The sequence below is a fragment of the Eurosta solidaginis genome, chromosome 4, assembly GCF_040869045.1.
Source record: "Eurosta solidaginis isolate ZX-2024a chromosome 4, ASM4086904v1, whole genome shotgun sequence".
NCBI classification, from domain to species: Eukaryota; Metazoa; Arthropoda; class Insecta; order Diptera; family Tephritidae; genus Eurosta; species Eurosta solidaginis.
The window spans coordinates 262191456-262209433 of NC_090322.1; the positions used below are offsets into that span (position 1 = coordinate 262191456).

At 34.4% G+C, this 17978-nt stretch overlaps 1 protein-coding gene across 1 annotated transcript in view; it reads right to left on the reverse strand.

Moving 5' to 3' along the window:
* Cda4 (chitin deacetylase Cda4) overlaps positions 1 to 17978 on the reverse strand; it is a 196635-nt gene that overhangs the window by 86446 nt on the left and 92211 nt on the right. Inside the window, exon 5 of the mRNA XM_067785879.1 lies at positions 1447 to 1589. Coding sequence (XP_067641980.1) covers positions 1447 to 1589 — 143 coding nt within the window. The remainder of the gene's footprint in view (positions 1 to 1446; positions 1590 to 17978) is intronic.

Consider the following 17978-nt stretch of genomic DNA (forward strand, 5'->3'; position numbering starts at 1 on the left):
AACTTTTCCGAGCCGCATCAGATCGATTCCAAAATAATCTGGAAACAGTGCAAAAAAAAAAAAAATCGAAATGATCTCAAAATAGCCCCGGAATAACCCCAACATCATTAAAAAATGTTTCTATATGGTTCTAAATGATCCCTGGAAAGTCTAGAATTATCACCAAATGCTCCCGGATACAGTGCCTACGGAACCCCAAAATGATACTTTCGGACGCATCATCATTTTTTGGTTTAACTTTTAAGGAATAACAATTATTTGCAGATTCTTTTTTGTAACATAATGTTAAGCTTAGGTTAGGTTGATCTGGCCGGTCTATGTGGACCTCACATAGACTGAAGGAGACCGTAGTATTACCAGAAGTTAGTTTAACAACCACTTTCAAAAACCCCATTTAGAAACCTGGACCTATGTCTTAAAAAAACGTTTCCCTCTTGGCAAATACAAGACGCTTTCTAGGACCTATGCCAATTGCTGCTTCTTGATATGACAGTTGTATCACCCCTAATAGCTGAAGTCTTAGCTGGTCAAGCGCAGGGCACGAGCACAAAACGTGCTCGATGGTTGTGCTCTGTTGGTGTTGTTGTCGTTGCGATAATGACTCCCCGGAAAGCCTTGGGGAGTGTTATCGATGTTGATGGTCCTTTGCCGGATGCAGATCCCGTACGTTCGGGTAGCAAGCACCATTAAGGTACTAGCCCGAACATCTCGGGAATAAAGTCATTATTATCCGCGAAGAGTCGAATTTCTTTTTCTGGCTAACCATTAAATGCAACCTCTGGATTTTATACATTTTATCTTATGCTAGATTTACAAACATGTATGCGAGTACATGTATGTTTATTTAGTGGGACATGTGCCTTCTTGCATTGGTCAGGGATTTTTCTCTCATTTTCGAGAGTTTAAAGAGCATAGAATTTTTTTCATCGTAGGAATAAAACATTTAATTAAGAGCCTTTTGTTTGTAAAAGATTTTACTTTAAAGCCTTGAATAGAAACTTATATATTTGTCACGTTTTATCTTGATATGAAGAAACCCAACCATACAATTGTATATATTTTTGCAGGGGTCATTCCGTGTCAACTCAGCGAAGCATTTTTGTGACTAGCGTAATAATAATTGGTTTTTCATATGTACTTTCTATTTACTATAAGAAAAATAGTTGCTATTATGTTGGGTACAAAAGTTTTCAAAAAAAGAATAGTTACTATCCTCTAATTTTGCTCATTCATAATAGTGGGAAATTAGCGCCAAGGAATATACATAAAAAAATTTCATTAAGAAATTTCAAAAGTCACGCAACTTTACCGACGCGTAAACCGATGGACCGACAGACATGGGTTAATCGATTCTTTTTTTCACCTTGAACATTTTGTTATATAGAAATTAAAAGTTATCGCCATACATTTACATCGTTACACCTACAAATTAATATTCTTACTCACCTATACTCATGCGACATGAAAAATGTGCCGCGAATCGCACAATTATTTGGATTTTTTCGCTTGCCATTGAAAATTTTCAAATAATGATCATAGTTATTTAAATTTACAGCACCATCGAATGTTAGCATGATAATTTGTGGAATCTATAATATAAGAAAAAGTATACAATACAATAGTAAAATGCAAAATGGAAATGGTAATTACAAAGAAAATGATGGTAATTAAAACAGTATTTTTTTTCCTTTGTACTGTTCAATAAAAAAACTAAAATAAAATAAATCAGAATTAATCAAATGAAAAAGTGCAGCACGCCCAATGATATTCGAGTCGAAATTGTTTTTGTACATATGTATTAGAGTGGTTAAAAAATGCACTTTTTAGATAATTCGCAAACGTTATCCCCCGATTTTGTTTCTTGTGCAAAAATAACAGACACATATTCCTTTATTTTGTAAAAAAAGTGATTCTAGAGATCGCACTAGTCGTTTTTATAAAAAAAAGATCGAAATGTTTTCAATTTTCATACTATCATATTGTAACGAATTTAGTGCAATTCCTCTTATTTGCAACCTTCTACTAACGTTCGCATCACTAAACTGTTGAATAAATAACTCCACTATTCAATAATGCAAAATGGCCTTTGTTATAGTACTTCACAATAACACTTATACTTCGCAACTGAGAGAATGCTTAAATCAAACTGATTGCTGATTGCTCAGATTGGGCTATTTTATACTCTTCGATTGCCTCGTTCCATATTTCTAGGCGCTTCTATTTCCAGAATTTACTAGTTAGTTATCAGCTATAAATTTTTCAGCTATAATTACAGATGCAAGATTTTATAACTTCTCTCATAGCCCATGCGCGTGTATATGTGAGCGATACTTGCACAAATGATTGCATACTTTTGGGAGTATCTCAGATATATGCATGTGTTTGTGCGTTACTCTCCGCTGCTTGTATGGACATATGTGTAGACATAATGATTAATTTGGTTTGTGCATACAAGTCATTGCTCAGTATCGGCTTAGAGATGATAGTACCCCTTAGTGTTGCTAGTATTCGTCACAATATTTTGTCAATATATAGGTAAATTCATGTTTTTTTTGCATGATAGAATTCATCTTTTGGCATATATTTCTGTTAGTTCAGAGCTGCCTTCGATGCTTAGAACGCGCGTAGCGCCTAAATATATGTTGCGCAATTGAAGCCGGTAAGACTGAAGCGATAATTCTGAACACACCGCGGATTGTTTTGGACTCAAATTCAGCATTAAGGGATTACGTACGTCATCGCTGATATGGAATTCGGTATCAGTTTTTAAAAATTAAAAATGGCGGTCCTAATACGTAGGTCAACATTTTTCAAAGTGTTTTGAATCTCCTTAAAATTGGTATTCGGGGGTTTCTGAAGTTGCTGGTTTCGAGTCCCGTGTCTATTCTTTCAAAATTCAAAATAGCATATCCTATCTGGCGGTCAATTAAAAACTAAACGAAACGAGTTTTTTTGGAAAGTCTGTATTTTGAGGACAGAGTGTTTTGAATATAATAAAGACCGTGAACTTTAAAATTTATATTTCCTGCAAACCCGAATTTCACAAAAATGGTTTTATCGGACAGATACGGCTTTGAGTTTACTTAAGAAAATGGCCCTAAGTATTCTTATTTGAAGCAATAAAAATCAAAAACATCATAAGCCGCCGAATACAGGGTTTCAAGAGAATACAATCACTTTTAAAAATATTGATGCCATATTCGGTCCAGCATTTTAAATTTTGAAAAAATGACATCGGATTCAAAGTCAGCTACCTCATAATACCCCCCGTACAAAGTTTCAAGAGAATCAGATCAATTTAAAAAATGTTGTCCGCTATTTTGAATTTTGAAAAGCTTGCATGGACTTCGTCATCAGCGATAAGGATTACGTAATGTAGATTTTTAACCCAAAACAATACGTAATATTGTCAAAATTTAGTTTCACCGATTTCAATTTCACAACATATTTTTAGGCGCCACACTCATTTTATCCATCGACGGAAGCTGTGAACTAATAGGAATATTTCCCAGTGAAACACGAATTTTAACATGCAAAAACAATTTTTGCACTGACAAAATATGAAAACATGAAAACTGGGAGCATCTCAATTTTCTTTATATAAACGGCGAGCGGGAGCTCTGAAATCACTTTGTTTTACAAGTTAAAGAAATAAGTGTCTCTTCTTTTTTCACAAGGAAAAATACTGGGGAGCAACGTTTGCGTCTTTCCAAATTTTGTTTGTTTTTTTCAACCACTCTAATATTTATGGTATGTGTAAATGTTGAGTGTTGTAACAGTCAAAGCGCTCAGCCTTAATTAGATGTTCATTTCGCATTTTTTCGCGGCTGGGTGGGAAATATAGTTAAAATGAAGTTAAGGAAAAAAGTTATTGAAAATTTTACTGAAAAGAAGACAGAACTGTCAAGAAAAGCAGAATAAAATCAGGATGCAAATTTATTAGTTCAATTTGGCCTGCATGGTGTGCTGGACATATTGTAAAGAATTTAGTGCAGTTATAACTACGTCTATAGCTTCCCATATGCGCGTGTATATGTGAGTGATACTTGCACAAATTATTGCCTACACTTGGGAGTATCTCAGATATATGCATGTGTTTGTGCGTTGCTCTCCGCTGCTTGTATGGACATACGTATAGACATAATGATTGATTTATTGATGTGCATACAAATCACTGCTTAGTATTGGCTTAGAAATGATAGTATCTCTTAGCGTTGCTAATATTCGTCACAATATGACTACTAAGCTGCAATGTAGAATATGGGATTCAAATCAAGTTGTGCGTAGTTACTAAACTTCGAGCGTTTCATTGATTTGCATCTGTTTTATGCATTTTAATTTTTAAAATTGATTGGGCTAAAAAAACTGTATACTTATAGAATGACAAATTAAAAGCTTGAAATTTTCGTAAAATTTTTTTCTGTTTTCGAATTGTTATGTTAGGAAATTCATAAGATCTAAAATATCGAAAATAAAAGAAGAAGAATTTATTTGCCAAAAATTGATAAAAATTGGCACTGCCATTTTTCCGTTGCCTACTTTATACGATTTTTTCATAATGTTATGTTTTGTTGTTTTTTTTTATAAATGTTATGCTTCTCTACAAAATTTCAACAAATTTTATAGAGCTCATCAATTTAAGTCGTCTTGTTACGACTCTTACGGATTTGTAGAACGTTCCGCAGAATTTTTTCGATTTTTATTGGGTTGTCTTTGATTTTATCCGATTTTCTGCCGATATTAAATCTTTCGATTCCTATGTACGTTTATAGATACCTATTGTAACCTTTCAACTGTAATCTACAATTTTTTCATCTGCCGATTTGGATATATTTGTACCGGTATTTAGGGTTATTTAATATATTTTTTTTATACTCAGTTGAGCAGAGCTCACATTTATAAAGGAATCGAGATAGATATAGACTTCCATATATCAAAATAATCAGCATCGAAAAAAAATTTGATTGAGCCATGTCCGTCCGTCCGTCCGTCCGTTAACACGATAACTTGAGTAAATTTTGAGGTATCTTGATGAAATTTGGTATGTAGGTTCCTGAGCACTCATCTCAGATCGCTATTTAAAATGAACGGTATCGGACTATAACCACGCCCACTTTTTCGATATCGAAAATTTCGAAAAACCGAAAAAGTGCGATAATTCATTACAAAAGACCGATAAAGCGACGAAACTTGGTAGATGAGTTGAACTTATGACGCAAAATAGAAAATTAGTAAAATCTTGGACAATGGGCGTGGCACCGCCCACTTTTAAAAGAAGGTAATTTAAAACTTTTGCAAGCTGTAATTTGGCAGTCGTTGAAGATATCATGATGAAATTTGGCAGGAACGTTACTCTTATTACTATATGTACGCTTAATAAAAATTAGCAAAATCGGAGAAGGACCACGCCCACTTTTAAAAAAAACTTTTTTTTAAAGTAAAATTTTAACAAAAAATTTAATATCTTTACATTATATAAGTAAATTATGTCAAGATTCAACTCCAGTAATTATATGGTGCAACAAAATACAAAAATAAAAGAAAATTTTAAAATGGGCGTGGCTCCGCCCTTTTTCATTTAATTTGTCTAGGATACTTTTAACGCCATAAGTCGAACAAAAATTAACCAATCCTTTTGAAATTTGGTAGGAGCATAGATTTTATGGCGTTAACTGTTTTCTGTGAAAATGGGCGAAATCGGTTGATGTCACGCCCAGTTTTTATACACAGTCGTCCGTCTGTCCTTCCGCATGGCCTTTAACACGATAACTTGAGCAAAAATCGATATATCTTTACTAAACTCAGTTCACGTACTTATCTGAACTCACTTTATCTTGGCATGAAAAATGAACGAAATCCGACTATGACCACGCCCACTTTTTCGATATCGAAAATTACGAAAAATGAAAAAAATGCCATAATTCTATACCAAATACGAAAAAAGGGATGAAATATGGTAAGGTAATTGGATTGCTTTATTGACGCGAAATATAACTTTAGAAAAAACTTTATAAAATGGTTGTGACACCTACCATATTAAGTAGAAGAAAATGAAAAAGTTCTGCAGGGCGAAATAAAAAACCCTTAAAATCTTGGCAGGTATTACATATATAAATAAATTAGCGGTATCCAACAGATGATGTTCTGGGACACCCTGGTCCACATTTTGGTCGATATCTGGAAAACGCCTTCACATATACAGCTACCACCACTCCCTTTTAAAACTCTCATTAATACCTTTAATTTGATACCCATATCGTACAAACGCATTCTAGAGTCACACCTGGTCCATCTTTATGGCGATATCTCGAAAAGGCGTCCACCTATAGAACTAAGGCCCACTCCCTCTTAAAATACTCATTAACTCCTTTCGTTTGATACCCATATTGCACAAACGAATTCTAGAGTCACCCCTGGTCCACCTTTATGGCGATATCTCGAAAAGGGGTCCACCTATAGAACTAAGCCTCACGCCCTTTTAAAATAATCATTAACACCTTTCATTTGATACCCATATCATACAAACAAATTCTAAAGTCACCCCTGGTCCACCTTTATGGTGATATCTCGAAAAGGCGAACACCTATAAAACGAAGGCCTACTCCCTTTTAAAAATACTCATTAACACCTTTCATTTGATACCCATATCGTACAAACAAAGTCTAGAGTCACCCCTGGTCCACCTTTATTGCGATACCTCGAAAATGCGTCCACCTACAGAATTAAGGCCCACTCCCTCTTAAAATACTCTTTAACTCCTTTCGTTTGATACCCATATTGCAAAACGAATTCTAGAGTCACCCCTGGTCCACCTTTATGGCGATATCTCGAAAAGGGGTCCACCTATAGAACTAAGCCCCACGCCCTTTTAAAATAATCATTAACACCTTTCATTTGATACCCATATCATACAAACAAATTCTAAAGTCACCCCTGGTCCACCTTTATGGCGATATCTCGAAAAGGCGAACACCTATAAAACGAAGGCCCACTCCCTTTTAAAATGCTCATTAACACCTTTCATTTGATACCCATATCGTACAAACGCATTCTAGAGTCACCCCTGGTCCATCTTTACGGCGATATCTCGAAAATGCGTCCACCTATAGAATTAAGGCCCACTCCCTCTTAAAATACTCTTTAACTCCTTTCGTTTGATACCCATATTGCACAAACGAATTCTAGAGTCACCCCTGGTCCACCTTTATGGCGATATCTCGAAAAGGGGTCCACCTATAGAACTAAGCCCCACGCCCTTTTAAAATAATCATTAACACCTTTCATTTGATACCCATATCATACAAACAAATTCTAAAGTCACCCCTGGTCCACCTTTATGGCGATATTTCGAAAAGGCGAACACCTATAAAACGAAGGCCCACTCCCTTTTAAAATTCTCATTAATACCTTTCATTTGATACACATGTCATACAAACATATTCCAGGGTTTCCCTCGGTTCATTTTCCTACATGGTTATTTTCCCTTATGTTGTCACCATAGCTCTCGACTGAGTATGTAATGTTCGGTTACACCCGAACTTAACCTTCCTTACTTGTTATTTACTGATTTCGAGTTTATTGATTTTTGATTAACATATGTTGCCAGTTTTGTCAGTTTTTTTTGTCAATAATCGAAAATTTTACATTAAAAAATTTGTATTTTTATTTGTGTGAATTAAACGGGGGTTGCCCTTATTGCTTTAAATGTATGAAAACATTTATTTTGAAGCAATTTTTAATTTTTTGTAATTTATATAATAATTTGGGAAAAATTTAAACAACGTGAAATCAGGACGGACAAGGCGACAGCTGTTTAGAGTATACCTTGTAAATCTCTTCAAAGCCTTTTCTCCCGGAAGTTGGATTTGAACACGCACACGCAGTGTTACAAACGCATTTCACGTCATGCCTTGGTTATTGTAAACTTTATCCCAATTGACTCCTTTCCACATTTTATTCTTTTTGCACAGTACACACTTTTTATGTAATCATGTGTTAAAGTTATGCTTGTTTGTAAGACGGTTTCAAAGAAACTGGCATTTCTTACTTTTGTTCTATTTATAGAAATACGAAGAATTAACAAATGTTGTATATTTGTATGAATTAAGCTGGGATTGCCCTTATTGCTTTAAATGTATGAAAACATTTATTTTGAAGCAATTTTCAATTTTTATACTCAGCGTGCTTTGCACACAGATTATATTAACTTTGATTGGATAACGGTTGGTTGTACAGGTATAAAGGAATCGAGATAGATATAGACTTCCATATATCAGAATAATCAGAATCGAAAACAATTTGATTGAGCCATGTCCGACTGCCCGTCCGTCCGTTAACACGATAATATGAGCAAATATTGAGATATCTTCACCAAATTTGGTACACGAGCTTATCTATACCCATAATAGATTGGTACTGAAAAGGAGCGAAATCGGATAATGACCACGCCCACTTTTTATATATACATATAACATTTTGGAGAACACAAAAACCTTGTTGTTTAGTAAATAATACACCTAGAATCTTGAAATTTGGCGTGTGGACGTACATTGAGACTCTAGATAAAAAATTGAAAAAAATATTTTAAATAGGCATGGCACCGCCCGCTTGTGATAAAATAAATTTTACAAATATTATTAATCAAAAATCAAAAATCGTTAAACCTATATTAACAAAATTGGTTAAGGACCACGCCCACTTTTATATAAAAGATTTTTAAAAGGGTCGTGTACGAATAAAATAAGCTATATCTTCGCAAAAAAGAGCTTTTTATCAATGGTATTTCATTTCCCAAGTGGATTTATAACAATAAATAGGAAAAATTTTAATTTTAAAAAAGTTAGGACGGGACTGTCTTCGGCTGTGCCGAAGACTTCATAACTTTCATGAATGGGGCTGAACAATAATCTTATCCCGTTCGTAATCTCCAAATAATCGGGTGTACAAGATAAGAAATATATAGTGAACAGATGTACATACCTAAAGGATTTTTAAGATAAATATAAAATAAAAAATGGCAAAAAAACCCCTTATCTGAAGCATCGGTTGTATGGGATATATATTATATATAGCTCCGATCGAAATGATTTTTACAGGAAATCTTCTATGATATATTTGAATATATATCACCAAGTTTCACGTTTTATATTGGAAACTAAGGGAAAAATGGCCAAAAATCTTTCTATCTGAACGATCGGTTGTATGGGATAGGTATATACTATATACATAAAGCTCCGATCAAACTGATTTTTTCAGGAAATCTTCTATGATATATTAGAATAAATGTCACCAAATTTAACGTTTTTATATAGGAAATTAAGGGAGAAAAGGCTAAAAAATTTTCTATCTGAACGATCGGTTGTATGGGATATTATATATAGCTCCGATCGAAATGATTTTTTCGTGAAATATTCTATGATATATTAGAATAAATATCACCAAGTTTAACGTTTTTATATTAGAATTTAAGGGAGAAATTGCCAAAAATCTTTCTATCTGAAAGACCGGTTGTATGGGATATATGCTATATATAGCTCCGTTCAAAGTGATTTTTTCAGGATATATTCTATGATATATTAGAATATATACCACCGAGTTTCACGTTTATACTTTCTAAAGTGCGGCAGGAATGACCAAAATCGTCTTATCTGAACGATCGATTGTATGGGAGGTATATGTTATAGTGGTCCGATCCTACCGGATCCGACAAATGTCTAATATAATATCTGAAAATTTGAGGGACTAGTTTGCGTTCAAACAGACAGACGGACGGACAGACGGACATGGCTATATCAACTCAGTTCGTCGCCCTGATCAATTCGGTATACTTAATGGTGAGTCTATCTTCTATATTTCTCAACGTTACAAACATCGGACCAAAGTTAATATACCATTTCATGTTCACGAAAGGTATAAAAATGGGCGTGGCACCGCCCCTTTTATGACTAAGCAATTTTCTATGTTTCGGGAGCCATAACTCGAAGAAAAATTAACGGATCTTAATAAAATTGGGTACACAAATTTTCCTTATAGCAGAAAATATTTCTACTAAAAATGGACGGGATCGGTTAAACACCACGGCAACTTAGATAAAAAACAAGTTTAAAAGGTTTAAAAGGATCGTAGACTAGAATAATAAGCTATAACTTAGCAAAATATAGTTTTGTATCAATGATATTTCACTTATCAAGTTTTAATGTAAGAGGAAATGGCAAGACATTTTTTTTAAACGGGCGGTGCCACGTGTTATGTAGAAGTAATTTATCTGAAATGAAATGTGCAATTGAAGCTCACGCTGAGTATATAATGTTCGGTTACACACGAACTTAGACACCTTTACTTGTTTATATTTTATTTAATAATAATTATTAATTATATTGTTGCAGTGTTTAAAAGGTCCTAGGTTGAATGGGCCGGTCAGTGTGGACCAAAAAAAAAAAAGCTAGCTAATGCAAATATTTTTAAATTTTTATGAGTCTGTATCGATGTGTATCAATATTTCAGATTTAGCACGCCTTCATCGACACTGAAATCGTGCTAACGGAGAGCGAGATTATGAGGATATGTTGTTTTACCACACCAATATGAGTATTGTTGCCCACAAAAACAAATTGCAGTCATTAGCTTTCTACTAGGCTAATTCACTAACCTTTAACGGTGCGACTTGTTTAAAGTTTAACTTACGATTCTTCACTGGCGATAACAACTTTGCTTTTCATTCACTCGGTTTCATCATCGCTAAAGGCTTGCCGCTAAAGCGGTGCCGCTAACATAGCGGTAGAGTACCTTATCACAATTGTAGCAATGTAAAATTTATTAAGGGGAAACTAAGAAGACCCCCCTCCCCCCTATAACCGAAGCGGTGAACGTTCATTTAAAATGATAACAAAAATTAGAACAGTAAAAAAATATGGGAAACATTCCAAAAAGGTGCGACATGAGCAGAAAAATTTGATCATAAATCCTTTGTAAGGACGGGGTAAGTTTAGCGCGGTGCCGCTGATGACGGTGCTAGGCCGCTATTTATTACTCGCAATATAACTTCACCGTTTTCCGACGAAACCAAGCCTTAACATGGTGAGAGTTTTATTGATTTTAAATGGAAGGAAAGTGGTTTCTCAGCATAGGCCGTTAAACAAATTTAAATATTCTTCTCTTATTTAGTGTCGACAGTTGATAGTGAACTAATGAATATCGATTTAAAATTGTTATTGAAAATCGAAGTCGTTAAATTTATTAATGTGTTATATAGCGATGGAAAATGTCGTAAAAAAAGTTACAAAGCCCCAGTTCATTGGTGGATTTCTCTAACCTTTAAAGAATCGATTTGTCGAGATGTTAACTAACGATTTATCGCTTACGATAACAATTTCGCTACTCACTAACTTCGTTATAACATGGCTAAAGAGGTGACCATTATTATTCATTTAAATAGCCATCCATTTAACTTCAGCTAATTTAACAACAACTGCTCATCAGAGTAAAACGAATATCGATAAAAAGTTATTATTGACAATAGAAATCCATATATTTATCGATTCATTGTATAGCAATGGCGAATATCGTTAAAAAAAGTTACAGAATTTAGCACAGCTTATCAAAGTTTAACGAATATCGATTAAAAATGATTACTAAATACCAAAATCGTTAAAGTTATCGATTCGCCAATATATCGATGACGAAAATCGTTGAAAAATTTACTGAATTCCACTATAGGTCAATCGCTCTTTTACGAGGCTTCCTTATCGCAATATTTTATCTATACATCTAGCTATTAAACTTTTATAGATATTAATCGATTTTTGCTAGCTTTATTCTAGCTTCACGCATTTTGTATAGAAAACGGGCTCTTTATTCGCTGTCTAACGAATCTTTTCATCATACTTACTTACTTAACTGGCGCTTAAACGTTTTATGTATTATTTCAAGGTGACAATTTCTGCGGAAAGAAATTCGTTTAATCGGATTTTTTTTTCTGAACTTTTTCGACAAATAGGACACCCAAAAAGTATTCTACGTTAAAAACCGACCAACAAAGTTTAACTAAGTTTTGCTGTGAAAGAGAAAGCAAACAACGGCAACGGTAAAAAGTTATGAAAAATATAAAAAAAAAACTTTTATAGAAAATGAAATTCATAAAGAGAAGTCACATCAATTACAAGTAATTTTAAAATAATCAGCACAACATAATTTATTACTTGCTTGTCAGTGCGTACAACCAGCAAGCCAGCACGACTATTTTAGATAAGACAGTGAGTGTATATGTATGTGTGTTAGTGTTACGTAGACTTCATTGCAAATTTTGCTGCGCAGCACAAGCCATATCTGAATGGTGTATTGAATGTGGTTAGTTCGTTGTCCTTTCAGGCGTCTGTAGCACTGACCGCATCCCAATGCTGTATAAGTTGTTAAAGTTTAAAGTACAATTGAAGCAAGACAACGATTTGTTGCCGATACCGACAATAAGCTGAAGAGGAGGGTAGTATGGCGTCGACGAATGGACGTCGTCCGCGTGGTAAGCAAAAGTGTGGAAATGTGAGAGAAAATGAATTGCGCTGATCGGAAATGGTGAAATATCAATTTCGTTTAATATATAAAAGATATTTATGAGCAAGATTTTATTTTAACAACAGAAGCGTAAAGCATTCAAAAGAAAAAAATCGGACCAAAAAAAAAAAAAAAAATCATTCCACGTTGAACAAAAGATTGAGTAGTTAAAAAGGGAAGCATCTGTTGTGGCTGCTGTGGCTGAGCTGTGGTGTCTTAAATTGAAATGGCTGTAAAATTTTTGTTTTAACATAATTGAGTAAAGTTTGAAAGTATAGCTCATCCTGCTGGTGCTTAGCAAGAAAAATGTACGCAACTTTCATTCATATATTTTTGGATAATTCGTCATGACAGCCATGAAGTAAAGCCTGAATATTCAAAATTAAAAGATGACGCTAAGCAACTTACTTTAAATAGTAGGCTTTGTATTGAAGAAAGGCGCCTTACTGCCTGAAAAGCTACGCCAAAGCAATCATCAAATTATTTTATTGTCAATCGTCCTTGAAAAGTCAACAATGTTTAAGTAAACTCTTGCCATTTAAAGAGTTAGATTCAGATATTGTGGAAACATTCTTCCGAAATGATTTCGGAAAAGTCACGAAACGGTCAGAAACTATTAAAAAAAGATACAGCGATTTCCTAAATTAGCAACAAAATGATTCTGAAAACAATTCCAAATTATCGCGAAATATTTATAAAAATCGCTTAAATAGTTCCAAAATGATCACGTTATGACACCTCGAAAGTTTCAAAATTATCCCGAAACATGCCCGTAATGATTCGTTGATAGTTCAGAAATGAAAACGACCCCGGAAATATTCTTGAAATAACCTTCAGGGACATGCTCCAAATAGTTTCGAAATATTTCGAACTACCTTTAATTTCATCCTTTAAACAACACCGATGTGGTCTCGAAATGATCCTATGATACTAATGAGATAGCCTCCGGTGCTACTACCCATAAGGGGGCTGTTAGCTCCTCTACCTTGTTCTTTATAACCCATTTAGCAAATATCATCAAAAGAAAAACTAAAAAGCCAAGAATGCTGACTTGTTTCATTTTTTCTTTTGCCATTACTTTTCATAAATTTATCGAATTTCTTATTTAAAATTTTTCGCAAATGGAAATAAATTCAAATAAACATATTTTATAGACAAATTATCTACAAAAATATTTCCTGCTATTAGTACATCAGTATTCTGTATAAAAGTGCACATACACATACGTACATATATATACTGAAACATTCCGCATCATTCACAAACAGCTCATAAAACTCAAATCGAGAATTGAATGACACTCAGGGCTGACATCCTTTGGTGGGTGCAACTTTGATAGTTTGAGTATTTATCACAAATTTTTTTTTTTGGATATAATCAAATGCCTCTAGCACCGCATAAAACTGCGTCCAACAGCTGACCATAATGCAAGCACTAAAAATGATGCGCAAAAATTTATAATAATAATAATATTGATAAATAGTTTGGAAAAAAATATCGCTTTCACACTAATAAAAAACGCATTGGTGTTGATTTTATGCGCTTCCTGCGGCTTTCATAGAACGACTATTTCCAATGCTATTCATTCATTCCGCTCTCACTTTACACATCCAATATTTTTATGATTTGTTTCTTTTTTTTCTCGTTTTCATTGACGTGATTTATCTTTGAGGCGGAAGTTTTGGAGTTGAAATACGCCATTCAATATTATGCAAAATTTCAGAACAAATAAAGCGCCACCATCAGCATAATATGTATGTGTATGTGTGTGTATACGGCGAGTTCGATTTGCAAGCAAATATTTGGTTGCTTATCATTGACGACTGCTTGAATTGTCCGCGCCGTTAAGTATGCAATGAAAATGCGGTTGATATGGTTTTGTTTGTGTATGAATTGATGTTTATACGCATGATTGTGTGTATGTATGGAAGAAAATTTGTGCTGCACTTAATGTCGTGCAACTGTCAAGCCAAGTGCAAATGGAAAGTGTAATAAAAGATTAAAACAAAAAAATCGGTTATAAGTACAGTTCGTTTTACAGCCTGTGGCGGAGATATTACCGTTAAAGTTAATCCTTATGATATCCTGAGGCTTGAAAAGTGACACTTCCGATAATTATTTTATATGCATCGCAGGTCAGCGAAAGACAAACTGCTTGGAGTTGAAAAAAAAAGGAATTCAGTAAACGAAAGAAAATGTTTTGACTCAGGTCAACGCTGAATATATTGGAGGATGAAGCCGATGCATGTAGCAGAAAGTTTTGATCGCCATTCGCCAGGTAATGGTCAGTAGGGGAATCCCCGATTCCATTTCGCAATCATTGGCATATCGATTACTATTCGATAGTAAATTGAAAGCTTTTTCATAGGTAGTCGATAACTGATCGATAACAAGTCGATTGGGACCTGTTTGGTAGCGTGCTTCGCCTACCACACTGAAGACCTGGGTTGCCCAGGCAAATTGAAGAGCAAATTGGAAGAGCTCGGCCTTAATTTCCTCGAAGGTAAATAGCTCCAAATATTATATTTTTTTAACAAGTCCATAACTTTTCTTTAGCAAATCGACAGTCTTTTTATGACATATCGAATTTTTTTCAAAGTGAGTAAATAAAAATCGTTATTGTTTGTTAAAAAATCGATAACAAGATATAGAAACCAAACGCGTCGAAGTTGAACTGGTAGCACTGCGATGACAAATCGATAACTTTTGATAATATAAGGATACATTTTCGAAAACAAATCGATAAAAAACAATATTTTTTTAACAAAGATTCGGCAAGTTTGGTAATAACTTTTTTTAATTGCCCAGAAGTTGAACCCAGGACAGCCCCTGTGGTAGGTGGTACCACTTCAAGTCCATAACATTTCTATGGCAAATCGATAAATTTTTGAAAACACATCCATGACTTGTCGAAAATATACCGGTAACAAATTGATATTTTTTGACAAAAATGCATAACTTTTGCATACCGATAACCAACCGATATCTTTTCGATAAAAAATCGGTAGGAAGTCTTAAATTTTTCTGTAAAACGCCGATAACAAATTGGTAATACCTCGATCCATTAATTTTCGTTGGAAAATAAATAATTTTTTTTGTAATAAAAAAACCAATAAAATTCAGACATATTTTCGAAAACAATCCGATATTTCGTTGACAAGAAATCCATAAATTATTAATGACCTTCGTTATCGATATCAAATTTGTATTAAAAACGGATAACTCGTCTATAACTCGTCGATAACACACCTTTTGTTAGCCTTTCCTTTCATTCTCTTTTGTGTATTTTTTTTCTATCCTTTTCTTTTATTTTCTCTTCTTTTCTTTTTTTTTCTTTTTTATGTTTCCTTTCCTCCCCCATTATAATCGATTTATAAACTTTATTTTACTATTATATTGCAACGAATTTTGGGAATTTCCTAATAAGTATTCACGTTCTGCTAACGTTCGAATCACTGAATTGTCGAATAAATAACTCCAATATTCAGTATTGCAAAATGATATTTATTTAGACTACTTTGGGAGTATTATTTCACAATTGCAATTTATACTTCAATAATAGCGTGTTTAAATCAAACTGAATGATTGTCGCTTGCTCCACGCTGCTTTTGTACCCTCAGTTAGCCTCGTTCACACATATTTCTTTTAAGGTCTAAACTTTTCACGAACATGCCTTCTGGAACAGTTGTATCTCATGCCTGGGTATTTAGCTATATACATGTGTATCTGTAGTTTATGTTTTTCTCTTTTCGCTCATACCTGCTGCTTTTCGTTTCGAGCTGCTGATTATTTTTGCGGAATATTCCTCGTTGCCTTGTACAAGGTGTGGCTGCTTGCTTTTTCTGTTATTGTGATTATTTACTAACATCATAGTGATGCTAATACTGGCCACAATATTAACTCGAATTTTGTCAATTTATTTTTGTTTTTTTTTTGTATCGAAACTTACCAACTAAAACAATATTCGATGTCTCTTCCCTCACGCTGGGATTAAAACGAATTCTACGTCAAACAAAAAATCTACGCAAGAGAAAAAATTGAACTTTGGAAAATGAGTGAGCTTTCTTACAATCGAAAATGCAGTAAATTATAGAGTTCCTTACGCGGCAATGACGTTGTTTGTCATCAATCGTTTGTTGTTGGCACTGCTGCTACAAAGCTTGCAATATTTAATGGTCGAACGGAAATACGCGCATTTGCGTGTGAAATTTTAGCGGTTTTATTCTCGTAGATTGTCGCTTGGCTTTGCTCAATGATTGAACTTGTAAGCGCTGACATTGCATTTTGCAGCAAATAAAATTGTTTTTGTATGACGTTGAAATAATACTCAGCGCGGCAGTGCGACGGGTTGAATTGAGTGCTTACAGCTTTGTGATATATTTAAGGAAGTTGATATTGCAATTTCAGGGGATTAAATTTTTTTATGGTTCTTTCGTAGTTTACAATTCAATAGCAATGAGTGTAGAAGTAAAAGCGTACGCATAGTCGTTACGCTCTTTTATTATTTGTGTTTGTTTTTTTTTATGCTTTTGTTTTTAACTGCGAGGATTGGGTTTAAGCGATTGTGCATTAAATGATTAATGCTTGGATTTTCATACTCATTTAGTGTGGGTGTTCTTGGGTAAGAACAGGTTTTCAAAAAAGAAAATTGCTGTGGTGACATGGCATAAGTAATAAAAAAATTCAAAAGAAACATATTTTTCGAAAAGCATTCAACTTAGTGTTGACAGACGCCAATCGGGTGCACTTAATGTAATCAAAACTTCCTCAAACTGTTTCTCTCAGGTCACTGGTGGCCTCCCTTTCCACCAAGTATCCATTGGGATACATTCTGATTCTGCTTGGGTCTTTATCTAATTCGAAACTATTTTTCGGTGTTCATATAGAATCATGAATCATATGCAGAGTTTTTCTCTCAATTTCTTCAAGAAACATCACATCTTCAATTGACACCTTTGATGTTTCCGAAGAGAGTGTGCTTTATTTTCAATTACATAATTTTATAAGGAATGTCTTGTTGCAAAGCCGTAATCCGACAAACGTCGATGCTTCGGCATAAAATATTCTCCCCACTTAGAGCTGACCTTGGCTTAAAAACGTTTTCTTCTAATTATTCTTCTCTGAAAAATTTGGCGCACCAGCGCCTGCACTTTAGCACCTTTGGTACTAGTATGTGGAAAAGGCTGGGGCGGTAGAGACCTACAGCAAGGCGATCCAGTGCCCGCTCATTGCCACGCTATTCGGATGCTGCCACCAAGTATCGTGGTGCTCCATCTGCTGCTACGACCAGGATACTCCCCGCTATTACGATTCACCAAGTTACATCGACCATGGATCATCCTTCCGTAGGAATAATTTCCAATAATATGCTGTATATTCTGCTGTTGTTGTTTTGGCTGGAAAATCACTCCCATAAGTATAAGGGACGTATT